A 26,887-nucleotide genomic window follows, 5' to 3' on the forward strand; every position below is an offset into this window, starting at 1 on the left:
AGGGACAGGCGACCCGCGGCTGGTGAGTCAGGCAGGGGCGCAGTCAGGCGTGCTTCCCGGGCGGACGGTGGCGCGCGACCCGAACAGGCGGACGCGCATTCCAGAAGGGTCGGGCGTGCCGCGCATAACTGACGACCTCGGGGAAAGAACTGATGTGAGGTACAGCTATTCTGTTACGCGTTATTCTTTTGCCGGAAACAAATTAGAGCAAAGTGCGCTAACGGGCTGGAATGGCTCCGCACACCCCAGACGAACAGGATGGTGAGGAGAAGTTCCTTGCAGGGAACTGCACGCAAACGCGCTGCTGTTCTGCCCGCGCCGTCGCGCGCTGTTCGATGCGGTTCTGCTCGCACCGTCTTTGCGTCACGCCCCACGTCGCCTCCGCGGCGCAAGTCAACAGAGGCGCTTTCCAGGCGGCTGGGCGCGGCGCGCTGAGCCTTACGCCGCGGCGGGCGGCGAAGGTGAAAGCGGCCGAGCGGCGGGCGGTGGGGCCTTGGCCGAAGCGGAGCGCGGCGGACCGGCTGTGTTGGTGACGAGCGCGCGAACAGCTCGCACGGACCGTCAGCACCGCCGCCACGAAACATGGGTGAGTGCTGGTCGGGGGGAGCGAGCGCGCTCCTACGACTGGAGGGGACAACGGCTCTGTGCGTGTGCGTGTGATCTTTCGTGCCTGTTAGCGGACGGAGAGGGGGTTTGGCCGAAGAACAGGTCCTCGGGGATGACCCTGGTCAGCCCACGCATTCTGCTTTCGTTCTGGCGGTGCGTCTCACAGCTGGGATGCAGGTATGGAAGCCAGACAGGCAATAATTCTGAAGAGAGCTCGTTACGTTGAAGACCAGCAGCTCGGAGATATTCGAGAGCTTTGTGTTGCGCTCATGCGTAACGGTGACAGGAGGCAGCAGATCAACGCGGAGTTATCTCACGCGACGGCTGTTCGAAACCTTGCCGCTTCCGGTACCAGCAGGCCACGAGGTAATGCGCCAGATCACGAACAACGTCAGGTGTTCAGAAGTCGCTCTCAAAGCTGCAGCCCGCCGTACAGGATGCACTGCCAAATAACCCGTTCTAAGCAAAAAATGGCTCGCCCGACTCGCAGTCGTCCAAATTTGTCCACAAAAAGATGGCGATGCCGGCCATGCTTCTCGGTGCAGAAGCCCCTACGGCATTCTGCATAAGCCTGCAACATATGTAACCAGCGAGAAGGCTGTGATAACGTTGAACATAAGACATTCCTGCAAACACACACCGGCATTTTCGGACGGCTTCACGACGGTTACACCACCGCACGACTGCCACGTCAGAGCCCTTGTGTGGAATGGTTACACGGATTCTGAAAATTGCAGCGAGCAGTCGTTCAGCACTACATTGATATGTGCATACATGGCTGGAAGAACATTTGAGTAGGCTACGTCCTTTATACCTTTTGTTGCTTTAATACCAAGTTTCACCCGCCGGTGGAATATGCTTGCAATAGGCATTTTGCTGTTGACAATAAGCTGAAAAGTAAGAAAAGACAAATGAGCACCTTCGGCAAACTAACGCAAGGACATCGTCTAGCGGGGTCATGAAACCGGACCGACGCAGGTCATCCAGTGTCAGAAAGACCAGTTCCACCTTTCCGCGAACGCCGCTGGCCCCGAGGGAAGCCTGCTGGTCAGGTGGACCAGCTCGGGCGGCGGGACCAGCGCCCGAGGCCGATGCTGGCGACGGCAGGGCGTGACGTCACGGTAGCGACCACCGTCTGCTCGTCACGGCGCCGAGGCGGCGGCCCAGATCACGCCCCGCCCTTCCGGTCTCGTCGACGCCGGGTATCGGCTGAGCCGGGGCTGGACCGCCCGCGGCGGCGGTCTTGCCGTACTCGGGTCCAATCCCACCGCGCGCTGCAGTCTCCGGGTTAGACATCTCGGCCAGTTGAGGTCTCCTGGCTAAGGTCTCGCCAGAGTTTTTCTCCTTTGGTTTGGATCAGAGCTCTTTCGACCAGCAATATCCATTTCAGAGCTGTCGCAATAAGGAGAAGGGTGAATGGTGTAGAAAGACCGCATCCATCTTAGAGACCTTCGCTTCCGAGACCTACACCCCACGAGGCTCCTTCTTTGGGGTTGGTGAGGCGCAGCGGTGGGATTCCACGAGGCCGCTACTTAAGCCGGCTCGTGGCTCATGTGTGCAGCTTGCACTGCGGAGGTGAGGCAAGCTCTGAGTGTTCACGACGAAGCTGTGGGCGGGGAGGGCGGAGCAGGTGGCAATGAGGAGCTGACATTAACATTTTTACCAAACTTGTTCGCTAGACCAACCGTTCCCAAAAGTTTTCCGCATTCACATCTCAATTCGGTCTGGAACTTGGCCGGGTCTAATTCTTAAAGGAATGCATTCAATGACGAAAATAATGCGTGCCACGACGAACACAAACGTTTTGTGCCAACTAGAGCCTGCCGAGACTGAACAGGTTTTATGCCGTACTGAACGGGTTTTGTGCTCCAAACCACCACCGTAGTGTGTCAACGTGACAATGTGCCTTGTTCCACACCCTCTATAAAGAAGACATATCTAGCACATCTGCACATTTTACAAGCGACACTCGCCATTCTTTCCTCGTGTGCCGCATGCACCATATTTTAACATTTTACACCATCTCATTGGTGATTGGTTATCACCTAATTGATTGGACCCCACGTGGTTACATATTTCTTTCATTTGTCGTTTGCTTGCACTGTCTGTGTATTTTCAATCTGCGTATTGCTCTACTGCATTGGTGAACGCTTGCAATGGAACTGTTTTAGTTGCTCTACATTCCCAAACGGAATGGCTGACGATTAGGATGAGCGATGCACGAATTTGTACGTTTCATGCAAGAGCCAGTATTAGTAAAATTTATCCACCTTGGGAAAAGACAAGAACGCACATCAATATGTCGCACAATCGCAGTGTATCGAATGTATGCAAATATATTGCATTCCGTACCCTAAGGTTTTTTTTTTCTTTTTCACACTGGCTTTTATTTAAATGCAACCATAACTTTTCATGATTTTAACACTTTGACACTGCCAAAATGGGTGCGGGTCAAATATATCAAATAATGTCTGCTGTGTAAGTAAGCGGAGATCCGAATCAAAACGGTAATTCTCAGTACAACATTGGTCATAGCTATTCGTATCATTTTGTAATGCACTTTTTGATGCAATGGAGAAATCGTTGTGTCTTAAATGTTTCTGTGCACATCATCCTGTTAAGTTCAGCTTAATAGCAATTGTTTCACTTACCGTTCACAGGTCACAGGGGTTTGGCTTGGTCCCTATGGGCTAGAAATAAAATACGTATCTTTTAAGATGTGACAAGCAGTGAGCTGACATATAAGGTTAGTCAGAGGGATGGACATCCAACTTGACCCAGACTTGACATGCACCAGAAATGTGCGTTTGGGCGCAGTCTTGAGTAACCTGAAGGATTAATCAGGCCTTTGAAGTTTTATAAGCGAGATATATGTCGACAGATGGGGAAATAATTTTTTAAGGTTGAAATGTACCATGCAACGCCCAAGTTTACAGCTAACAAACAACGGAGAAGTAACACAAAACGGTAACAAGATATTTAATGTCTACGCAAGACATTTAAGGTATCGCGGGGATAAGGTGCAAGCGTCCCAAATATGCGCGTTTGACATTGTCCATCAACCCTCGTTTATTTATGATGGTATCATCTCCATCAATATTATGCAGTCAGTTTTTCATTCAAATATGAGTGGTACGCCGCCCGAATGCCACCAGTCATACCGATGACTGCAGTATTCACTTCGAAGTCGTGACCACGCAAGATAAAAATGCCGCAGAATTTTGCAGGGGATCTCCGCATGGAGTTGCAAACGCGTGCCGACAAGTCAGGGCGGGTTGTCGGGTGGCTGCAGCGTGCAGTAATCCCTGACCTGAGCTACCACGATGAAGTGATGCTGGACTGTTGATTGAAGGCGATAGCCGATATTCGTCTCCATGGTGCAAACGTTGTAACTCATTCTGGTGGCTACGACCTCGCGGAATTATGGTTAGTGGACACATTTTGGAGGCTCGATGAACTCAATGCTGAACTTTATACGGCCTGCCACGCTTTCCCCATCGCATACTCAGTAAATACAACGCAGAGTCTGCAAAACGACCTTTCCCAATCGCGTTGTCTTACTGCCTCCTCTATCCCTCTCTCCTCTTCCTCAGGTTAAAGGAGACAATTTTGCATACTGTGAGACCCTGACATTCTCTTAAGCTCTTCGCTGTCGCAGCCACCTTGCCATTCTCGAGTTCTCCTTCCGTATTGTAGGGTGCTCCGACATTTGGAGCTCTTCAGCCACACTGCCATTTTCGAGTTCTCCTTCCGTATTGTAGGATGCTCCGACATTTGGAGCTCTTCAGCCACACTGCCATTCTCGAGTTCTCCTTCCGTATTGTAGGGTGCTCCGACATTTGGAGCTCTTCAGCCACACTGCCATTCTCGAGTTCTCCTTCCGTATTGTAGGGTGCTCCGACATTTGGAGCTCTTCAGCCACACTGCCATTCTCGAGTTCTCCTTCCGTGTTGTAGGGTAATTCGACGTTTGGAGCTCTTCCTAACTCCACGACCGTCTCGGTGAAGACGCGGTCTCCTAGAAATCTTTGCGCGAATTCATCGACTCAGACCCTATTACTGGCCGCTGGAAGGCTCATGAAAAAACCACAATAAAATAAAGAAAGCTCAGAAATGCTTTATTGCACCCTGTTAGTACAACAGTGGTGTAAATTAATGGACAGAAGCGAATACAAACTACAGTATGTGTCATTTGAAATGTCAACTTGAAAGCGGTTGTGATTCGTAAAAGAAAACATATTATAACATATTTCTGTATATTACAGATACTTGAATACTTCAATATTTTTGTTTCTATAGCCATGCTCGTATGTCTGGCCAAATCTCTCCCCGACAGTCTCTCCCCCCCCCCCCCCAACACGATCGCCCTTTTCCCAACGCAGAATGACCAACACCTGTTTGTGCCTTGCAGGTGGGGTGTTGATCCGCTGAGCGATAAGACTCAGGCCTGTAGTTCCAGATTCCAGACACCATAACTGCGTAAAAGACACCAATCTAAATGTCCGGCAATGTTCAACAACGCTTGCCAGGCGGCGCGTGCTTGGCCTATTTCCAAGCCTCCTTATTGACACCTCTAAAGGTGACATTTCAAGCGAAACACCCTGCACATCCCACAAAGTACGAGTTCGAGGAGAAGAAATATGTCTGCATAAACGTAAAGCACATCGTGGAAGTTGATAGCTTGAACGCTTCTACCGATGCAAATTAACACCATGCTTGTTTATTCCAGCACAAGATCATCTTTTAAGGCACAAATTTACAGACATCTTTGCTCATGATATCACGAACAAAAATGCCTGTGTAAATAGCAAAAGACCCATTGGCAGAAAATCCCCGCTTCGTATGCAAAACACACATTGAATGCTCACACATACTGTGTCTGCTACACTACGTGTATCTCTTCTTAAGTTTTACATGGTCCCCGTGCCTCTCAGTCCACGCGCACCGGCCTGGAAGGGAGCTCCGTGACCGTCTAACGGAACTCAGAGCCTACTCCCCCGCACGAGGAGGCCCTGGCGGCCGTCACGGTCATCAGGTGCTGCCCGGCCGGCATGACTCCAGCCCGTCTCCCCAAATGGGGCTGCCCGTTGGCAGCGGGCCTAGCGCAAAAACGGCGCCGACCACCGCCGCCGGTGAGCGGCCGCGGCCGGACCAGGTGGCCGCCGCGGCGCCAGGGGTCACGGGCCAGCGGCGGCCGGCCGCGCGGCGCCGCGGGTCGGCGACCCCTGCACCGGCCGCGCGCAGGCGGCGAGGCGAGACAGAGGCTTGATTGAGGGGTGGTGGGCAGGTGGAGAGCGTGCTCTCTCGTGCGCTGGTGCCGCGCCGCGATGGACAGGTCTGGCCTGGAGGTGGAGAAGAAGTGGTCTGAGACGATTTCAAGGCCGGGATGATTTGGTGGTGTAAATCTTTTAGGTGATGTTTGAATTGGAAGCGCAACCATAAGGAGTTATGTTATGGACGTTAAGATCTATGCGCATACCATAACGTTGTTTGGGTCTGGTCAACATTTCACAGAGTTGGTCGGATATGTCCTGGATAATTGTACGACATCTCAAATTCCTGGAAAATATGTCCTCTTTCCAAGGCCGCATGTATTTGCTATCCCCCACATGTGCATCTTTTGAGATCTAACTGAGCCAGCTGTTTGTCGCTGTGGTCATTGCTCTTATCTGCACCGAATCGTCTGACTGACCCGTTTATTTTCAGGAAAGCTGGCAGGAGCCTGGTTGTTGCTGGCCTTGGTGAGTCGGCCGCGCTGCGAGCCCCATCACTGTCTTAGAAAGCAATAAAATTCGCTGGGACTTGAGAGGATTAGAGCTGGATAACCTCAGTGGCGTTGGGCAGATGGCCCGTTGCAAACATGACCGTGAAGGCGGGTAAGTGACAGTTCCATCGGGGGCCGGTCCCAAGGCTGACCAACTCAGCAACGCCACTCAGGACAGGATGTACGGGCTGGCTTGGCCGACAATTAACGGCTAATGGGAGCGTCGAACGGCGCTGGCTGGTGTCTGACAGCCGGCCGAGAGTGGCTGGCGTCTGACAGCCGGCCGAGAGTGGCTGCTGTCTGACAGCCGGTCGAGAGTGGCTGGCGTCTGACAGCCGGCCGAGAGTGGCTGGCGTCTGACAGCCGGCCGAGAGTGGCTGGCGTCTGACAGCCAGTCGAGAGTGGCTGCTGTCTGACAGCCGGCCGAGAGTGTCTGGCTGCTGTCTGACAGCTGGCCGAGAGTGGCTGGCGTCTGACAGCCGGCCGAGAGTGGCTGGCGTCTAACAGCCGGTCGAGACAGGCTGGCGTCTGACAGCCGGCTGAGAGTGGCTGCTGTCTGAGAGCCGACCGAGAGTGGCTGTCATCTGACAGCCGGTCAAGAGTGGCTGGTGTCTGACAGCCGGCCGAGAGTGGCTGCTGTCTGACAGCCGCCCGAGAGTGGCTGGCGTCTGGAAGCCGGCCGAGAGTGGCTGGCGTCGGCCGTCTGGCACCCACTGTCTGCATGTAACACACGACCTCGCGACCCCCGCCCGGACGACCTGTCAGCGGCACGGCTGGGATCGCACACGTGCGTCACGTGCCTTACGGGAGGGGCCGCGTTTCACGTGGGCTGTGAGGACGTCAGCACTATCGTGTGTAAGTCATGACAAATTCGTTCCTTTGTGTGGAGCGATGCCGACTTGCTTAAGCCTGTGCCATTCTTGTGAGCAACCGCACCGCTGAGGCGGGCCAGCATGCTGCCAGAGGACATGGGGCGCTTGTCAAAAACACCAGACCGATCTAGCGATTGGAATAATCGCCTAAGGCTTGCATCCTTCACGTGTCACACAGTAAGATGCATGAGCGGCTCCTCTGCTTAAGATGGAGACGACATCAGAGCAGTCCCACCCCGTCTCATAAGCCGACAACGTCGGCTCTTGCACGGCCCCTCCCGCCATTCCCATTGCCTAAAATGGCGCGCCGCACCGCTCCGCACTGCGCCCCGGGATTTCCCACGTCGCCGCCAACCCTCTCACGGCGCGTGACCTCCCGACCTGCGCCACGACCCTTGACCGCGCCCGCAGGTGGGCTGCTGCCTGGCCGGTGACATGATGCGCAAGTCGATCGTCTACAACCCCAAGACGCCGGACGTGTTCTACTGTCCGCTGTACAAGCCCAAGTCGTTCGACGACATGCTGGTGAAGTCGCGGCCGCTCTCGAAGCTGTGCGAGTTCAAGGGGCGCCCGCTGCCGGCCGACTACCGGTCCGACTGCTACGGCGACGTGGACGAGACCGAGTTCGCCTGCGCCGAGAAGCACCGGATCCTGGTGAGTGCGGGGCCGGACGGCGGCTCTCCTTGGCAGGCGACCTCTTACGTCACGTGTGCGGAGGCAGAGGTGAGGTCTGGACACGGAGAGCGGTGCGGCGGGCGGCAAGAGGGACTGGGACGTACCTCGGGGCGACGCCGCGGCGGAACACAGGTGGGCTCCTCGCCCCCAGCCCACGCATTCACTGATTCGTCAACGAACCAATCGTTTGGCGATGTACCAATGTGTGTGAGTGGCCGAATGAGTGACGTGGAGAAGGAAGTCTGCATCGGTGGCTCGTGGCACATCAGCCGAACGCTGCAAATAAGCGGGGTGCTTGATGGACGGCAACGTGTGTGACAGCCCGGCTGCTAACACCAGAGGCAGAAACAATGACTGGCAAGGTGCACAACGCCTGGGAGCTGCGTCGGCGGGGAATTACGAACTGTGTCGAATCATGTAACACATCTGTTGACCTGTGTTCTACCATGAAGGAAACTCATTGGGAAAGCGGAAGGCATACTAACGGGTGTCATGTTTAACCAGTCCCAATACGCTTGCCGTTATAATACGGAGCGGACAGGTGCATCATATATCAAGGTCAGAATAATCGAATGCAACGCTTCGCTGGACTAGCCGGTGTAGTCCGGCGATCTCCCTGTGTCTAACTCACTGATCAACCTTGCAGCAGCGGCTCAAGTCGGAGGAGGAGGCGTTGAACGGCATCTGGGACGGCCACTAATTGGTAACTAACGCCATCGCTGGACCCGCGACCGGGCCCGGCCGACGGCCGACTTTTACAGGACTTGTGGACCGCGGACTTGGACCCGAGGACTGGCAGACCTCAGACTGTTGCGGGTCTGACGGACTGCGTCTGGTCTAACGGACCATGGACTATTGCAGACCAGAGCAGTTACAGACATGAGTTCGACATGGTCCAGACCATTGGAGATGTGACAGACCCTGGACGAATGCAAGCCTCGCGAGCTGATGACCATTGCAGACTTAGACCATTGATTATCAACGACCGGTTAGACGACGGACCGTTACGGGCGAACAGACCAGCCAACGGCTGGTTTGACTTTTGACAAAATATTCGCAAGCCTGCCTCAGTGCAAACGCAGCTGCTGGTCCCAGCTCTGAAAACCGTGACAGCTGTACAGCCAGCTGACTGCTGGCCGCAAATATTCGCAAGCCTGCTTAGTGCAGGCGCATCTGCTGGTCCCAGCTCTGAAAGCCGTGACAGCTGCACGGCCAGCTGACTGCTGGCCGCAAATATTCGCAAACCTACCTTAGTGCAGACGCATCTGCTGGTCCCAGCTCTGAAAGCCGTGACAGCTGCACGGCCAGCTGACTGCTGGCCGCAAATATTCGCAAACCTACCTTAGTGCAGACGCATCTGCTGGTCCCAGCTCTGAAAACCGTGACAGCTGCACGGCCAGCTGACTGCTGGCCGCAAATCCCGTTGCCGCGCGTGATGAGAACATGTCTAGCCTGACCTGGAAGTGGCGCTAAGCCGACAAACAGACCCGACAGACGGACACAGCTGCGTCGTGTTCTGACAGCGAAAGCATCCGGGACGGGATTTGCGGAGGGCCGGTACGTACGGACAGTCGCCACTGGTGTGACAAAGAGAGCAGCCAATCCCCGCAGGCGGTGGCGGAGCTTATCCGTCGGCAGAACAGCGTCAGACAGACCACGCTCAGCTCCTCCGAAGACCACCGCACTCACAGCACGGACCCGAACACGACCGAAACAGGCCGATATCAGGGACGTGGAGTGTCAGTAAACTGGTTATCAGTACCAACGACTCAGTGGACCGATGCGGGCGAGTATGGCTTGGAAGTCACCGGTGGCATTAAGCCAACAGCCACAGCTTGCAGTTTTATGCTCACACTTCGTTGACCGAAACAGGAAACAGCAGTTTTGAACAAGATCTATATTTGCAATCGAGATATATGGCTGAGAAAAGTGATAATTCAACATAGAACCACCTTTCGCATTAAGTAGTGCTTCTTTGCTATTGCTCGTTTACGGATCGTCGTTATGGCTTTGATGAAGCTAATCATATCAGTAATTGGTTAATATATATTGGGCCAACTTATACCGATGAACCGCCGCGCAACAGCGATGCTTAACATCTCTTACTACCCGACTACCCTGCCGCGCAGCCATTACGTGTCTGAGTAAGCAGGAGATCGGGGGAGACTAATGACGTCACTATTCATGACTCAGACTAGCCGAAGATGACAAAGGAGCCACCTGGTCCTGACAGACGCATCCTGTGCTGACAAGACATGTGCCTGCGTGATAGCGGCGTAGACGTCCGAGGAGGGGCAGGAACAATGGGCACAATCGCTGTACCATATTTTGCACGTAACCCAAAAGACTCATTGAAATCGCTAACATAGAAGGGTAACGGTTCCAGCAACCGGCATACCGGCATACTGGTACTAATCGCAGCTTGGTTTTTCTTGCTCAGTTCAAACGGTTTTATTTCCGCTGCATTTTAGAAGCGCTTCTATGCCCTGCATCAGAGTAGGTGCAGTTGACGACACACAAAACCGCTGCAACCAGCTTCCATCAACTAACTCAAGGGCAAAGCTCTGCATCATCACTACAGTTCCGCTTCTTCGACAAGATGGCACAGCAAGCTGTCCGCCACGATGCGTGAGTCCGGTCATCCAGCCGGCGTTCCGCCCAGCGCCGAGGCTAACTAAGTTTGGCCCACAGATGCGGCTGAACCCACCCGGCTCTGAAAACGCCATCGACTTGGACGACGACTTCGTCTACAAGTACCACGGCGACTATTGAGCGTCGCCCGCCCGCCCCGAACCGAATACCGCTCGCGACGCCACCTGCTGTGCCGACTGAAGCGACATCTGCAGTGCGCCGCCCGCGGTATTCGACGCCCGCGCTGCGTCCCGCTCAGCGGCGGGGCGTGCGCGCGGGCGGCCACATTAGAAGTAGACACGCGCTCCTAATCCGCGCGGCCCATCGAGTCTAACTGATCATCAGTATTGAACGACGTCCTTGCACCGCTCCGATGTATAAAATAGTGATGTTGAAGGTACTGTGATCGAATGGTGAGTTGCTTTATTGCGACTTCAGGTGTAATATATAGTTCGTTAATATCGACCTTGCGCAGAAAGCAGCTATCTGACTACTTTGAGGATAGAAAAACTGAAAATAAACCACTCCAGTGAAGTTTGTTTTGCTATCAGCTTTAAACCACTATGATATTTGCGACTTCCCCAAGAATACCAGACACGAGACACAAGATTCACAGACGGCTTTTAATGCCCACTTTCTGTTCCCTCACCCCCCCCCCCCCCCCCATACCCCAGCTGCACATGTGCAAACAAGCACACACAAATGTTCTATGAAGTAGGGCAGAACATTTACATATAGTCCAGTTTAAACAGTATATGCGGTTTTCACGAAAACGTTAACTCCGAAATATTTTTCGATATCGTAAATTCTTTCAGACATTTGCATAATATTATATCGTATCTGCCGCCTTCCAATGCAACCCATGATTTGCGTCGACATACAGGTACTTTTCTCACACGAAATGTAGGAAGTTAAATGAAGCAAATATGATAAGCTTAAGTCACTTAATGCGCAAATGCTCGATGATTTTCGAGCCTCACTTTGGGAGGGACGCATGCAGCAATGCTCAATGGGTAGACGGGTTTCGGGTGAAAAACTGTGTTTCTTTGCATTACATAAGGATTACATTGCAGCTCCTCCATCTACTTTATTTAACGGGTCTGTTCCAACTTCGTTTTCAACCTTTGTTCGCGGACATATAAATGCATGCAAAAACACTTGATAAGGGGAGGCTGTGCCTCTGCACGCTGCACGTAAAAGGCCACTTTTGAAAATATTTTGCGCAGAATATTTTCACTATTGCAGAAATGTTTATTCTTACATTTTATGACGGCGTCCAGCTCCTTCCAAGACTTAACATATCACTCAGAAGCGAAATCGGCTCACACGACCTCCGTGCGCCTTTTAGTTCCCGAAAGCTTCCCATTCGGCAGCCCGATCCAAGCGGTCCCAGCCCGACAGCAAGACTGCCCCAGACCTTGAGAATGGGATGAGCGCCCGCCTCGGCAACTGCGCATTGAGAACGGGGCTGGTAATCACCTGGAGCACACGCGGGTGGGAGACTCGCTGGATCACTCGACCTAGCCAAGGAGATGCGTATCCAGACCACTCAACCTTCAGGATGAGGTGATCGCATCCGAAGCCGCAGAGCAAGCGGATCGCCTCCGCGGCCACCTCCCGCCGGCGGAAGCTGATGAAGTCAAGCTATCAGACGGTGATGTTCAAGGCGCACACGTCTGCTAGCCTGAATCGACAGAATTGCCCAGCAGGCTAGTAGACGTGCACGCCTTGAACATCACCGTCTGATAACTTGACTTGCCTAGCATTCGGATGATGTGATAGAGAGCCTAACGACAAATTTGCGACAAAATGTAACGACAAACTTGCCCAACATTCAGATGATGCGATAGAGGGCCTAACGGCAAAATTGCGACAAAATATAACGACAAAATTGCCCAGCATTCATATGATGGGATAGAGAGCCTAAATCACAGGCGCCCTATCACTCCGCCAGACCTAAGTCACCCGCCCGGCCCGGACGAAAGTACCCAGCCACGCTTGGCCAGGGAAGCTGATGTTGTTGCAGCTATCGCCTCCTTCAATACTGTTTCCAGCGCAGGCTAGATGGCTTGAGACCGGCGTATCTCACAGATCTGACCAGTCAATCAACGGGAGAGGCTAGATTGCGAGTCACTGTTGCATGCGCGGAACAGGTTAACCGCACACTCAGTGGTGACGTTCCATCTTCGGCTCTAGAGCTTTCTCTCTAGCAGCTTCCGTAGGGTCTCCTTGGATCGCCGTACGGAAGTCTGATGGCGGCATTCGACAGACTGCGGTTGACTCCGTGTACCATAGGCTAACGATGGAGGCAGGCCTCGAGCCGTTAAGTGCTCAACTAGACCAGGAACTGTGTTCCATTCAACTGGCCTGTGGTACGCCGGGGGGCTGTGAAACTGCGGTCCGCGCCTCACGACAGCTCATTAAACACCTGAATGAACATGCAGCGTTGTCGTGAAAATCGACATGCGCAATGCTTTCAACACCACGCGCCGTGACCACTTCCTCCGTGTCGCACGAGGGCGTGCACCTTCTCTCCCTTCCTCTGGCAGGCTCATCCCTAGCCCACTCCCCCCTTCTATGGCACCACCAAGATCATGCCAGCGACTGGGAAACAGCAAGGTGACCCATGCGGGCCGCCACACTCTCCCTGGCAATTCACTCAATTGCCAGTGCAGTCACCTCAGATTGTAATTGCTGGTACCTGGACGACGGAGCCGTAGGTGGTGATGTTGAAAAGGTTTGCAACGACTTGAGGCGACTTATTCGTGCCATGACCGGCATCGGCCTTGAATTTGGCCCAACTAGGTGCGAGTTCATCCTGCCCTTTAAAGCCTCCGGGCAGGTAAGGTGCTTTACCATAGACCGACTTCAGAAGCTTATCCCAGGAGCTGCCGCACTGAAGGAGGAGGAGTCAACAGCATTCGGGGCTCCCAGCAAAGAGGCTGCGGACGATGTCGTGACGGCTAAGAAAAAGGAAGATCTAGAACGAATGACGAAGCGCCTCAACATCTGGACGCCCACTCATCCTTCCTCCTTCTAAAAAAGCAGCCTATGGCTACCTAAGCTGCAGTATGTTCTGAGAGCTGCCCCGGTATTTCGAATGCCAGAACTCCTAGGACCGCCAGACAACACCCTTAATCCAGCTGTAATCCGACTAGTAAAGGTCAACTTCGATGACAACTGCTGGAGTCAATCCGTCCTGCCAACAAGATACGGCGACCGTGGACTCCGTCAGATCAAGGACCTTGCTCTGCTGAGCTACGTGACATCAGTCCACTGATGCGATCAGCTCATGACCTCCACGCTGCCAGCAAGCCTAAGTGCATGCGTGGCGCGGAAATCCGAGTTGGTGGCGGAGGGCTGGCAAACCGAAGCCGGCGATTTAGGACCTCCACAAGGTGGTGCTAAGCGCGAGCAGCGGGCATGGGACCCCGACCTCGTAGAACGCAATCGCAGCTCTTTGCCTTTTGGAGGCTGACCAGTTTGCCTGAGCCCGGCTGTTAAGCACCGGCGCTTCTAAGAGCGGTATCCGGCTGCATGCCGTGCCATCGGACAATCTCGGTACACTGACTGACAACAAGAGACTGCGCAGCTCAATAGCATCGAAGGTTGGAGCCGATGTGTGTAGCCAACACCAATGCAAATACGGTGCTCTTGCGGACGGACTCTTACAGATACGGCGTCTGCAGGAGCTGTAATGGTTACCATGCCCTAAAATTCCGTCTCAGCGCTTGAAGACCTCCCTGGCACACAACGCTGGACGATACCATCAGACGCGTACTGCAGTCTGCGGGCATTCCCGCAATTCTGTAGCCAACCGGCTTGGACCATGGCGACAGCAAACAACCAGAAGCGTTGACGATTTATCCGTACTCCCGGGGAATGGCATTGTTTGGGAAGGCTTTCATCAGAGAGTTGGGTTGCGGTCTGTCAACTTATCTGGAGATCACTTTAAGGCTGGCCAACTCTGACAGCGGCCATCAGTCGCCGTCATCCGTGGGAGTGCTGCTTTTGTGATTGTCACAACTAGTTCCCTTAACGCGCCTATCAGCACACATCACTGGCTCGCACCCAAAGGCCAAACAGACTGCGGTGGACTGGACATTATATCCGGAGGCAGCCAACAACATCATAAGCCCGATTGATGGAGCGCCTAACTCGTCGCCGCCTCAGTGTGAGCCTCCTACATGCTCCTTGACAGCACGTCACCTCCTCCGGGACCGGTATGACAGCCCGGTGAAGCCAGGCTCGGAGTGATGCCTTCCGGAGCTGCAGGCTGAGGTGAACAATTCCACTGAGCCACTGGGACGGAAGGAACGCCCGGAAGGAGCGTAAGGGAAGCAGCAAGCCGAGCGGGCGCGCACTGACCGGTGGGACCGGGAGCAGCTCTGCCCGGTCGCCTGTCCAGGCCCGACCGCCTCCCCGTCGAGCTGCCCTGGGATCATTAGCTCGAACGTAGATAGGACGCGGCCCGGGACACGGCCGCGTGGCCTTACGGGTCTCCGGAACATCGGCAATACGTGTTTCATGAACGCGGTGCTGTGATGTCTGAACAGCACCCGCGCCCTGCATGCGGCGCGTAGAGACGCGAGAGCCGCACGAGCTGTGCAGCACGAGATGTATTGTTGCCGGCGCTGCTGGCGGCGGCGGCGGCCGCATGGGTGGCGCGAAGGAGCGCGGACGGGGGTCGGCTGCTTAGTCCTGTAGATTCTGTAACGTTTGATTGTACCGTCGTACTGTACCGTGGCATTTAGTATTCGAATCGCAATTTAAATACAAGCTATTTGGGCAATATGGCGACGGGTGTTCCGGACCCGTCTGTGCAGGTTCCCGTGCAGACCAGCGGGGTGACGGCGACAATAAGTCTGCAAGCGACTACTGCTCCGACGCTAGCTGCCGCCGCTCACCAGCCGGCAGCCGCAGCACCGACATTCGATGCTCGCCTCGTCCCCGAGTACGACGGGACCGGTGATGTCGTGAGCTGGATGATGCGTGCGGAGATGCTGTGCCAGCTGAAGGGGTGGCCGCCGAGTCGGTCATACCTCTGCGCCTCGCCGGTGGCGCGTTCCACGTCTGGTCGCAGTTGCCGGTGACCGACCGCTGCTCCCTGGAGGCTGTGCGAGGCGCACTATACTCCGCGTTTGCCCTCGATCAGCACGCCGTCTACGAGATGTTCGCCGCTCGACGACTGATGCCGGGTGAGGCGACTGACATGTTTCTGGCCGACCTCCGGCGGCTGTCGGTCTTGTTCTGTGGACTGCCGAAGCGCGCGCTGGTCTGCGCGTTCGTCGCGGGGCTGCCGGACGCCGGACGCCAGAGCATCCGCGCCGGCTCCAAGGCTGAAGGATTGGACCTGACCATCGTTCTGGCTCGTGCTTGTGCCGTTCTCAGTGATCTTGGGTCACACGCAGTGTTGGGTCTTAGCGGCAGCAGTGTTGCGACGGGCCGCGGCGCCGTCCCCCGGCCAGCGCCGTGTGTCGCCGCACAGTCAACCGCCACGCGCCCCGCGTCACCCGCGCTACTGGGCTTGCGGAGAGCTCGGTCACATCGCGGCGAGGTGCCAGCAGCGACCGGGTAACGGAGCCGGAGGGAACGGGCCGGCACCGCCGACCTCTCCTGCGCAGCAGTGAGCGGTGTGCTGCCCGTCACGCGGCTGAGGATGGATGGTCGGGAGTGCAGAGCCCTGATTGACACCGGCAGCACAGAAGACATCATCTACGCTCCCTTCTGCGCACGGTGGACACCGCGGCAGGTGCGAGCGACTACCATCAGTGGAAGTGGGCTGAGGTGCTGCGGGGTCGGCAGTGTGGTTGTGGAGGTGCCGACGGGCCGTCGCGCCTCGCTCGAGACGGTGGTGCTCGAGACGGTGATCTCGGTGCTGGGGGGTGTGGCCGTACTGTCCCCATCTGAGGTTCGCTTTTGTGGGGCAGCGTGTCGTGTGCCGCTGAGCGTGGATGCCCCGGATTTTAGTGTGTGCTTCGACGCGGCGGGCGGAGGTGGACCGTAGCTTGGAAATGGTCGGACGGCGTGGGACCCGAGTGTCTGATGAACACTGTCGCCCAGTATGCTGTGCCGCCAGCCGCTCGTCGCGAGTATGACGCCGCGCTGGACGCGTGGGTCGCACAGGGTTGGGTAGTGCCGTATGATGAGGGTCGCCACGGGAAGGGGAGGGGGCTGGTGCCGTTGATGGCCGTGCAGCAGTACAATAAGTTCAAGGCGCGCCCGGTGATGGACTACCGCGAGCTGAACGGTTTTGTGATGGCCCACGCAGTCGACACTGACGTGTGTGCTGATCAGCTCCGGAGATGGCGCCGCCACGGTGCGAGCGCGTCGGCGGTGATAGATCTCAAGCGTGCGTACCTGCAGGCGCATGTAGAGGAGCGGCTCTGGCCGTTCCAGACTGTGATGATTCGGGGCCAGCGGTTTTGTCTGACGTACTTGGGTTTCGGCCTGAACATCGCCCCTCTGATGATGAAGGCCGTTGTACGGTCCGTGCTGGAGCAGGACCCGGACGCACGGCGTGCTGTCCTTCCATACGTGGATGATCTCGTAAATGAAGATGTGCTCAGTGCAGAGTGTGTGCTGGCCCACTTCGCGGAGTTTGGGCTAGACTGTAAGCCTCCGGAGCGGGCGGTCAGCGTGGCCCGGCTGCGGGGCCTGCGCGTCCAGACAGAGCAGAGAACTGCGATGGGTGCGGGACAACTCTGTGGGCGCGCCGTCGGCTCGTGTGACGCGTCGCGCCGTGTTTGCGTGGTGTGAGCGACTGGTCGCACACCCGCTCGTGTGCGGATGGCTTAGGCCTGCAGCGGCCTGGCTCAAACGGCGTGTGAACCAACTGACGCGGACGTGGGATGACGCCACGGAGGATGCAGCGCTGCGTGCTCAGATGGACTGTGCCGCAGGACGCCTGAACAGTGACGACCCGGCCCGTGGTGCGTGGAGGGTGAAGACATGGACATCTGGACGGATGCGGGTTCTCTGGCCATCGGGTCGTGGTAGAGTCGGCGGGCGGTGATGTCATCGAGGCGCGTGCTGACTGAGACGGGATGAAGCCACGCACATCAACATGGCCGAGCTGGACGCGGCCATCCGAGGCGTCGACCTGGCCGTCGCCTGGGGAGCACGGACAACCGACCTCCGCACCGACTCGGCTACCGTTCATCGCTGGCTTGATGACGCCATCAGTGGTCGCGCGCGCCTCCGAACCAAGCAGCTCGGCAAGCTGCTGATCCGGCGGCGCGTCGAAGTCGTCTGACAGCTGTTCAGTGGGCTGCGGCTACGGTTGTCAGTGGCGCTCGTGCCATCGGCGGAGAACCGAGCCGACGCGCTGACGCGCGTGCCCAAGGAGTGACTCCGTGATGCGAGTGCGACTCCTGTGGGCGAGCTGCCGCCGCCGGGCGTCACCGCGGCGACGATGGGCGAGCCGCCGCCGCCGGGCGTCAGCGCGGAGACCGTGGGCGAGCCGCCGCCGCCCGGTGATAACGCGGCGCATGCCGTCGGTGGCGCGGGGAACGTGCTTGGTGCGTCGGTCCGAGAGTCGCACGAGCGGGCGGGTCACCCAGGGGTCCGTCGAATACTGTACTTCGCACACCGTGACGTGTCGTGTGACGTCACGCGAGCCGTAGCACGTGCGGTGGTGGAGAGCTGTGATGTGTGCCGCTCGATCGGCCCAGCGCCGGTGCGGTGGCGACACGGCTCTCTCGGCGTGGCTGCCACGTGGCAGCCCATCGCCATCGCCATCGCCGCCGAGGTCGTCTGTCACCTAGAGCAGCTGTTCCTCGAGCGTGGGGTTCCGGAGGAGGTTTTGGCTGATAATGATATTGTGTTTCGCGGTCGCCAGGTGGCCGCTCTCGCGGCGCGGTGGAGAGTGACCATGAGGTTCCGAACTGTTCGCGAGCCGGGTGGCAACGGAATGGTAGAACGCTGCCACCGGACCGTTAGGGGTCGTCGCTGCGAGGCGTCGTACTGTGGCGGAGTCGGTCCACCTTTATAATGTGACGCCCCGAGGTGGGGAGACAGCGGAATCCGCGCCAGCGTCGGGAGTATATCGGTACTCTGCACGGGATTGTGTCCGGCCGGTGCTGGCGGGCGCCGCTGAGGCTGGGGAGCCACGCCCACCCGTGTCTGACGGTGCGCAGCTCAGAGTTGGGGACCGAGTGTGGATGCGTCGCCGAGGTACGCGTTGCCCGGAAACGTCGCGTAGCGGGACAGTGACTGGTGTGGTGTCGCGGCAGGTGGTAGAGGTCAACGGAGTGCCGTGGCACATGATCCATGAGAATCAGGGGGGGGGGGGGTGCGGCCGCGCGGGGCGGAGGTGCCGGGCGCGCAGAGGCACGAGAGCCGCACTGTGCAGCACGAGATGTATTGTTGCCGGCGCTGACGGTGGTGGCGGCGGCCGCCTGGGTGGCGCGGACGAGGGTCGGCTGCTTAGTCCTGTAGATTCTGTAACGTTTGATTGTACTGTCGTACTTTACCGTAGCATTTAGTATTCGAATCGCAATTCAAATACACTTTCAGACATGATCAGCTTGCGAGGACGCCTGGAGCATTTCTAGGATCGTCACTACGCGGCATTTTAACCGACTAAGTCCACGTAAGACAACCGCAGAAGAGCGCGTCTCCGGCACCGCCTCCGTCCTCTGCGACACCACGCTCGGGTGTGAACTCCAGCCACACTCCGCTTGCATTCCACACGGCGGGTGGAAGCAGGCAGGGCGTGCCGGCTGGGCCAGACCGTGGGCGCGCCCCGCCGCGTCGGCAGGGCCCGGTTGGGCCGGCCCGCTCCGCCGCCAACTTCAGCCCGTGCTCCCGGTCACAATTTAACTTCTCAGCACGCTTTTACGGCCCGCTATTAGCGCGCTAAAGGTTTCCCAAGAAGCCGTGACGCTGAAATCTATGCAGATCGGGATTTCTCGAATATTTACGAGGATCGAATTTCCATTAGTTCCGACATTTGCATGGGTCCGCTCACCGTCCGCGCCACCGGCGGTCTGAGCGGAAAATGAAGCAAGACGCACTAGGCTTCCTATGGGAGGCCACTTAGGCTGTGCTCGCCGACTCAGCTCCTGCCGGATACTGGTGTACCAAGAACGGCAACTTTCAAGCGACAGCGGCTGAAAGCCTATTGTAACGCCATACTGAGCTGTGACAAAAACCATGGTTTGAATTTGGCATGTGAGTGATAATGCATATGCATACGGAGAAACAGGGTATGTGCAATTTAAGTATGAAAAGGATATTCGTTATGTTTATCTACGCTGGAAAAATGATGTTCGAAAAGAAAACATGGAAAAGAAAAAAGTGACATCAAAACAGTACTATGGGACCAAATTCAAACGAGCCATATCAAGCATTCATCACAGCATACGGCCGATTGGGGCAGAGTGGTCAACGCGAGACGCATCACGATGGATTTCATGACGGGGGGTCGGTCGACGTCACACACTGGACACAGACAGTATCCGGAACGCGGCGCAGTCGAACCGACTCTGAGTCGGCCGCTACTGGGCCGCGGCGCAGTCAACCTGACTCTGAGTCGGCCGCCACCGGGCCGCGGCGCTGCCGAGCGAACCGCCGCGCTCGGCCCGGCCTCTCGTGAATATGCGGGTACCGGGTGACCCGCGTCTTTGTTTGTTTGGTGAAGTCCCTAGCTGGCACAGGGTCCGTTGTCCCATGCGATATCAGGCACCTGTTATGTAACTTTGGCACCGACTAACCGAGAGAAGGACTTCCTAATTTTCTCAGAGGCTCTCTAAGTGACGCAAGAACAGCCTCTGTGGCTGACAGTCGAGGTTCGTGGCTTTGCCTTTGTTCGAGAATTGTGGCCCATGGCCGGCAATTCAGGGGCCCTGCTCTGTACCGGGCCACCAAACCGAAAGTGGGAATGCTCAATTTCTCTAGCCCCTCCCCGAGCAACACAGGAGAAGGTCATCTGACCGGCTTTCTGGAGCTAGATCCCCGTGTCCCGTTCCACAGGTGCTGGCCCCTTGACTGACAGCGGACCTCTTGTGGTCCCAGGGTTGCTCCAAGTGGCACAACTGGAGCTCCTTGAATGTCATGTCAAGGCCATGAGTCTGTCCTGTTCAGCTGATCTACAAGCCACTGTAGGCTTCAAGGCGAGTGTGGGTCACTACAAGGCTTCAAGAGAACCCCGAGCGACGCCGGAGAAGGCTCTCTGACATTTTAGTGCCCTGGCCCTAGCCATGGCCCGCATATGGGGGCCCAGTCCGGAACTGGGCCCCTGTCTAGGCGAAGGGATTCATTTCTCAGTTCTTTCTAAGCCCTCAGCTTAGTTTTTAGTCCTCAACTTGTGACCCCGGACTGGGAGACCGATCCACAGTGCTTCCTACGCCCCCGAATGCAGCTCTCGGTCTACCTGGTCTTTGAGGGCCCCAAATGGTGTGTGGGTGAGTGATTTGAGAAAGATTTGTCGCCTAACTTTAAATAAGACACAAAACCCTGAACCGTCACGCATTTAAGTGTTCTTGATCTTGAACCCTGAATCCATATTGGCATCATACATTTGCGTTTTAGAGCAACACGATTTTTAACATTTCTGTAGTGACTACACTCCTAATATTTAAGAATCTAAGCTCATAGCATGTCAAACATGGTGTAACATGTATTTAAGGTTTGAGAAAAGGTAGATGAGCAAGAGCTGACAGCAACCCTTTGGCCTTGAGCAGTGCCAGTCTTTTAGCTTCCAACTGCTTCGCAGGATGATTGGGAACGGTTGCAAACGTTGCGCACACCGGCGCGATTGTAGGTCCCGTTTCGTTTCGTTTGTGTGGAGAGCGAGGCGTCGCGGGTGCGTGGGTGCGCTGTCTGGTACTTTGTTAAGGATTATCTATGGTTCAGATTTACTGCACCATTTCCCCGTTATACTAGAGTCACTTATTCCACACCCAACCGTTGCGTGTGCTTCGTTTTGGTCGATGCGGGTTATCTAGTCAACTTTTACTCTTTGGTTTGTTACAAGGTAAGGAAAGGGATCGAAAATGGATGTTCAAAGCCAATTGTCTGCACACCTTGAATGCTTGATTTAATAATTTGTGGTATTCGTTTATGGCCACTGGTGATTTATGATCAATATTCGGGTCAAATGGTTGTTTGGCTCACACCAGTTGGGTCAGAGAACCTAGTGATAGCATCAATAACCATGACCCTTTTTGGGGCAATATTTAAGATTTTGAGGTCCACAGAAACATGTTCCCCCATGATCAGAATGGATGCTGTGACCAGTCTTTTTCTCAGGTCTATGAAATAAGCTTGTCTGTCACATATGTTCCACCCACGTCCCACGTCCCGCTCTGCATCTGCGAGCCACCCATGTGCTGCGCCAGATGACTAAGCAATAGTGATGCTTTGAACCTGTTGCAGTGCTGTGCTACTATCAGCTCAGACATAATTATGATGCGTTTCTGAATGTGTAGTTATACTGAAAATTGCCATTACAACACTACTTTCTTGCTGCATTCCACCTGCAAAAGCAAAAAGTTGTGTGAAAGGTCTACACAACATAGGTTAGCTGTCTCAGGCTAGGCAATGCTGTGAACTTTCTTTTTGTTGGTATGCTAGTCTGAGTGCCAAATTCTGAGTACTATCTTTGATTGATGACTTGTATGTGCTGAACTTGTTGCAGTGAGATCACTGCTATGTGTAAAATGCTCAGCATAGCTGTAACATGCATTTTTGGTTTGGTCAGGTTTAACATGATCTGTCTGTGTGTTCAAACAGCAATCATGCATCAAACTTGGTGTACTCAGATTTTTGATGGAATGATGCCATTGAGCCTTATAGTGCTGTAAGCTCATGTCATGCTCAATAAGATATGCCATTTGGGAAAAATAATTTGGAAAACACCTGTATTTATTACAATTTGGCAATGTATATCAGACAGGCTTAAGATATAAGATGCTTGTTAACAGAGCCGCAATAATTTTCTCAAAGACTTTTAATGGTTTATCAAAATAGGTAAAAATATAAACACTTGATCTTATTTTACATTACATGCGTCATCTAAGGAAATTGTGCTATTGGCACTGGTCAAGATATTACAACCTCTGTTCAAGATATGTCCAAGTAACATATTGTGTGACTACAGAGGGAGAACATTGTAGTTGGCAATTGTGAAGATATCTCACAAAGCATGTGCAAAATGACCCCAGTGGTCAATATGCCTAAAACCTGCAATAATTAAATATCTGACATCTGGTGATAGTAGCATGGCAGAGAAGAAAGAGAAGCAACCATGGTTATCCATATGGCAAAAACTGTTCATTTATACTTACCATTCATGGCATCAGTATTGTCAATATTATTCAATATTTCACATGAGCATACCATAATTTTTTAGAAATTAGGTGCATGCAAATTTGTTTTTCAATCAACAAACACTTATGTGTAAAACTTACTTGGAAGAAATTGGAAATGAAGCCTCTTGATCTATCTTCTTTGTGGCATGTCCATGCTTTACACTGCAAGTTCTGAGACCTATATCTGTCTATGACATAACAACAAAACTTACCAGTTAGAGTGATGGGTGCATGCTTAAACCACCATGTACTGACCACAGCTTATAACTAAGGTTCATGGTTCATTCAGTTTTAAGGTAATCCTTCAACAACACATGCTGCTAGCTCCAGCCATGATGAATGAAGGATCTTAATGTGCAAAACCCTTACATGAATAAAAGGTTCCAGTATCTGTGAATGATGATCTGTGAATGATGGGCAGATTAGAAAGGTGAGGCTAGAGACCAGTTACATTGTAGAGACCTTTAACATTACTGTGACCTGAGTCAGTGTTATGGGGATGGAAGCAATGCTACTGACATGATGTTGTCAGTGATACCTCTGGTTCATGAAGTCAAGCAGATGGGAACCACCTTTGACCCCTGTCAAGTGTCAAAAATATGCTGATGAAATATATAAATGCTTTAAAACAGCTACTGGCAAGACAGGATGCAGTCAAAATCCTAGGTGGTGTGTTCAGATATCCAAAATGCATTTTCAGGGCAGCTGCCAGGGCTCAGGAAAGTCCCATAATAGGTCGTGGTATCTAAGAACAGCATGCTGGTTTTTAAGAAGACCCATGCCTACAGACACAGAGCATGCCTCAAAAGCTGCATCATAAACTGAGTCATCTGTACAGCTCAGGTGCTGGTGTCACATGCTCGGCCCGTCACATGACGGGCACGTGGGGTCAGGTCCCAGAGCAGACACTCGTGTGACTTGTCTTTTATTGTGAGCTGGCAGCTGGCTGGGAGACCCACACTGAACTGGGTGGCTCTGCCATTGTATTGCATCACAGGCTGGAAATCTGTCGGTAAACACTGACAATTTTAGCCTTGGCTTACATCACCATCCTAAACAAGACCCATTCCTCAGGATTTAGTTATGGAGGCAGCACATGGATATTTCACTTGTGCTTTTATCTTGATGTTTCAAAGTCTCTTGGGGTTACCCTTTCATTTGATAAAGAAATTGGTGGTCGGATACCTCAGCCCACATCGCTTGTGCAAGGTTTTGATGGATCAGAAATGTGTGTTAGTATCAACACCATGTCCATGAGTTCACATGTGTACATAATAGTCTGTAGAGCATTGCTTCATTTATCCCGTGGCACCTGCTGGCTAAGTTGCACCATTAGATGTTAATGTGCTGCTGATGCCGTGTTTTGGGCACACACAAATCAAATGGAAATGCATAGAGACCATGCTATAATGAATGATTTGCATGATACATATGATTGTCTTCCCAACCCATCTAATGTGTTCAACTTAAGGACAAAGGCACTCTGTTGTTAATGTTGTTGGAGTGGTGGAAGGAGGTCCGTCGTCGACTGGCCAATTCCAGGCAGGCACTGGGCCTAAACTGTATCAAAACTTTTCAGTGCACAAGAATCTATATAGACAAATGCTGCTTAACCTTGTTTGTGTTAATTTATCAAATCAAATGGTTTGTGACCACATCAAGTTCCCAATGTTTTTGCCAAGTCAGTTTTCGCAACTTAAGAACACACCCAGATTCGGACACCTTATTTGCTCCATTACTATGTGAACAAGATTTCACAAAAACAGGCTCAGTAAGCAAAGTGATTAGATTTGGCCTCATGGAAAAATTGTGGTACAATTGAAAAGATGTTGGTAGCAAGGTCAGGGTTAGAGAAAGCAAGACACTTCTGTTTTAGCTGTTCCAACATGAACTACCTTAAGTAATGCACCATTGAACTGACCTAACATTGCGGCTAGTAAATAGCTAGTGTACATATTACCAAGCAGTTAGTGATGGAGGAAGCACCTTTTGCACTCCGTGGCCATTCTGTTGCTTTCAGTGCTTTTGTTTGGATTGGTTGTCAAGTGGACTGATCCGCATCTGTAAATGATGCTATTTAAAAACATAGCTGTAGTTCTTCGTACCAGTGAAGGCGTTCATTTTTCTGAGATCAAACGGGACATGTAATTGCCTAATGGACGTCACAATGGCTATGCAGTAACGCACGCCCTATCCTCGCTGCAGAAGCCCGCGTTCGGACGGTTTGCGAAGCCTCACCATGGCTGCGGCGGCGGTGTCCAGTAAGCCGGAGGAGCTGCAGGTGGCCATCGGGCCCAAGGACCTAGAGCTGAACGTGAAGAAGATCATCGTCCACCCGCTGGTGCTGCTGAGCGTGGTCGACCACTTCAACCGCATGAGCAAGATCGGCAACCAGAAGCGCGTGGTGGGCGCGCTGCTGGGCAGCTGGCAGAAGAAGGGCGTGCTGGACGTGTCCAACAGCTTCGCCGTGCCGTTCGACGAGGACGACAAGGACAAGTCGGTGTGGTTCCTCGACCACGACTACCTGGAGAGCATGTACGCCATGTTCAAGAAGGTGAACGCGCGCGAGAAGATCGTCGGCTGGTACCACACAGGTCCGAAGCTGCACCAAAACGACGTGACCATCAACGAGCTGATCCGGCGGTACTGCTCCGACTCGGTGCTGATCATCATCGACGCCAAGCCGAAGTCGATCGGGCTGCCGACCGAAGCGTACGTGGCGTACGAGGAGGTGCACGACGACGGCACGCCCACCTCGAAGACGTTCGAGCACGTGCCGACCGAGATCGGCGCGGAGGAGGCGGAGGAGGTGGGCGTCGAGCACCTGCTGCGCGACGTGAAGGACACCACGGTCGGCACGCTCTCGCAGCGCATCACCAACCAGCTGGTGGGCCTCAAGGGTCTGCTCGGCCAGATCCGCGGCATCCGAAACTACCTGCAGCAGGTGGTGGACGGCAAGTTGCCTGTCAACCACCAGATCATCTACGCGCTGCAGGACATCTTCAACCTACTGCCCAACATCACACATGGCGACCTGGTCAAGTCGCTGTATGTCAAGACTAACGACCAGATGTTGGTCGTGTACTTGGCGTCCATGATCCGCTCGGTGATCGCGCTACACAATCTGATCGACAACAAACTCACCAACCAGGACGTGGAGAAGAAGGAGTCGCAAGGCAACAAAAAGGACAAGCAGGGCGACAAGGACAAGGACAAGGAGAAGGAGAAGGGTGACGATAAAAAGGATGAGAAGGAGAAGAAGGACGTGAAGAAGTGATTTGATGGCGTGCAAGTGTAATGTTTGATTCGCTCTGAACTCATCTGAGGCCTGGTGACGTGAGCGTTTGGGTCTTGAGCTCGTGTGGCCCAGGTTCCCGGGCTCCTGGGCTTTGCTGGCTACCGATTGTGACTGATTGTAACTGCGGTATAAAAGCAAAACGTCTGGACATTGCCACCTCTATAATTTTATGTTCAAATCTCGTTTCATGCCGGCTCATTGCAATGATCGCTGAACTGTTTCGCGGTGAGCCCGTCACCGATGATCCTGGCTGAGCGTGTCTCGCACTTCCTCGTGGTGTTGCCAACCGCTGCGCCGGTCGACGCATATGATTGGGTCGGACATTTTTTGTTTGTAAGCGAGCCTTTTCTAAGCGCCCAAATATAGACCTCATTGTTCGCCACGGCTACTGCGACCGGGCGGCGCGTGTTGACCCGAGCCTGCGAATCGGCGCCGCTGAGACCGGCCAGCTTCAGCTGGCGTCGTGCTGGCCGCGGCCGGCGGCTAATGAGCCCGCACTGGCCGGCCGGCGGCGGCGGCTGAGCGGCGCGAGGTCTTAATTCCGTCGGCTGTCGCCAGGCGGCGCGGTGGCGCTCAGGTCGGCTGGGCTGCGGCCGTCAGGCCACGTGTGCGCACCGTGTGCTGTGGCTGGTGGCTCAGCTTTTAAGGCTGCCATAACTCTGCCTAGTTATCGCTCCATTAAACGTTGACAGGCCATGAATTAGCTCGCACTCATCACCATTCTGTTT

The 26,887-nt window shown here is 54.3% G+C and overlaps 2 protein-coding genes across 4 annotated transcripts; both read left to right on the forward strand.

Moving 5' to 3' along the window:
- The first annotated feature begins 449 nt into the window (after nt 1-449).
- LOC119093033 (uncharacterized) lies at nt 450-11,081 on the forward strand. Of its 2 annotated transcripts, XM_037215925.1 has the most exons (5): nt 450-586; nt 6,312-6,346; nt 7,653-7,895; nt 8,563-8,619; nt 10,608-11,081. In XM_037215925.1, exons 1-4 carry the CDS (start codon nt 583-585, stop codon nt 8,614-8,616), a joined length of 336 nt encoding a protein of 111 aa, XP_037071820.1. In that variant the 5' UTR covers nt 450-582; the 3' UTR covers nt 8,617-8,619; nt 10,608-11,081. The 2 variants fall into 2 exon arrangements, with proteins under 2 accessions (XP_037071820.1, XP_037071819.1); XM_037215924.1 differs by lacking the exon at nt 8,563-8,619.
- A 10,225-nt stretch (nt 11,082-21,306) lies between these two features.
- Rpn8 (regulatory particle non-ATPase 8) lies at nt 21,307-26,537 on the forward strand. 2 transcript variants are annotated; one of them, XM_037215926.1, is made up of 2 exons: nt 21,307-21,525; nt 25,067-26,537. In XM_037215926.1, exon 2 carries the CDS (start codon nt 25,101-25,103, stop codon nt 26,136-26,138), a length of 1,038 nt encoding a protein of 345 aa, XP_037071821.1. In that variant the 5' UTR covers nt 21,307-21,525; nt 25,067-25,100; the 3' UTR covers nt 26,139-26,537. The 2 variants fall into 2 exon arrangements, with proteins under 2 accessions (XP_037071821.1, XP_037071822.1); XM_037215927.1 differs by having other exon boundaries at nt 21,335-21,354.
- Nucleotides 26,538-26,887: the final 350 nt, after the last annotated feature.

The sequence above is a fragment of the Pollicipes pollicipes genome, unplaced genomic scaffold (assembly GCF_011947565.3).
Source record: "Pollicipes pollicipes isolate AB1234 unplaced genomic scaffold, Ppol_2.1 Scaffold_3890;HRSCAF=4567_pilon_pilon_pilon, whole genome shotgun sequence".
NCBI lineage: Eukaryota > Metazoa > Arthropoda > Thecostraca > Pollicipedomorpha > Pollicipedidae > Pollicipes > Pollicipes pollicipes.

Bases quoted from the DNA above. Each gene is read 5' to 3' on its own strand.
- LOC119093033 (XM_037215924.1), top strand. The intron at 6,347-7,652 runs GTGAGTCGGCCG...CCGCGCCCGCAG, and splicing joins CCTGGTTGTTGCTGGCCTTG to GTGGGCTGCTGCCTGGCCGG. The intron at 7,896-10,607 runs GTGAGTGCGGGG...TTTGGCCCACAG, and splicing joins CCGAGAAGCACCGGATCCTG to ATGCGGCTGAACCCACCCGG.
- Rpn8 (XM_037215926.1), top strand. From the start codon at position 25,101: ATGGCTGCGGCGGCGGTGTCCAGTAAGCCGGAGGAGCTGCAGGTGGCC.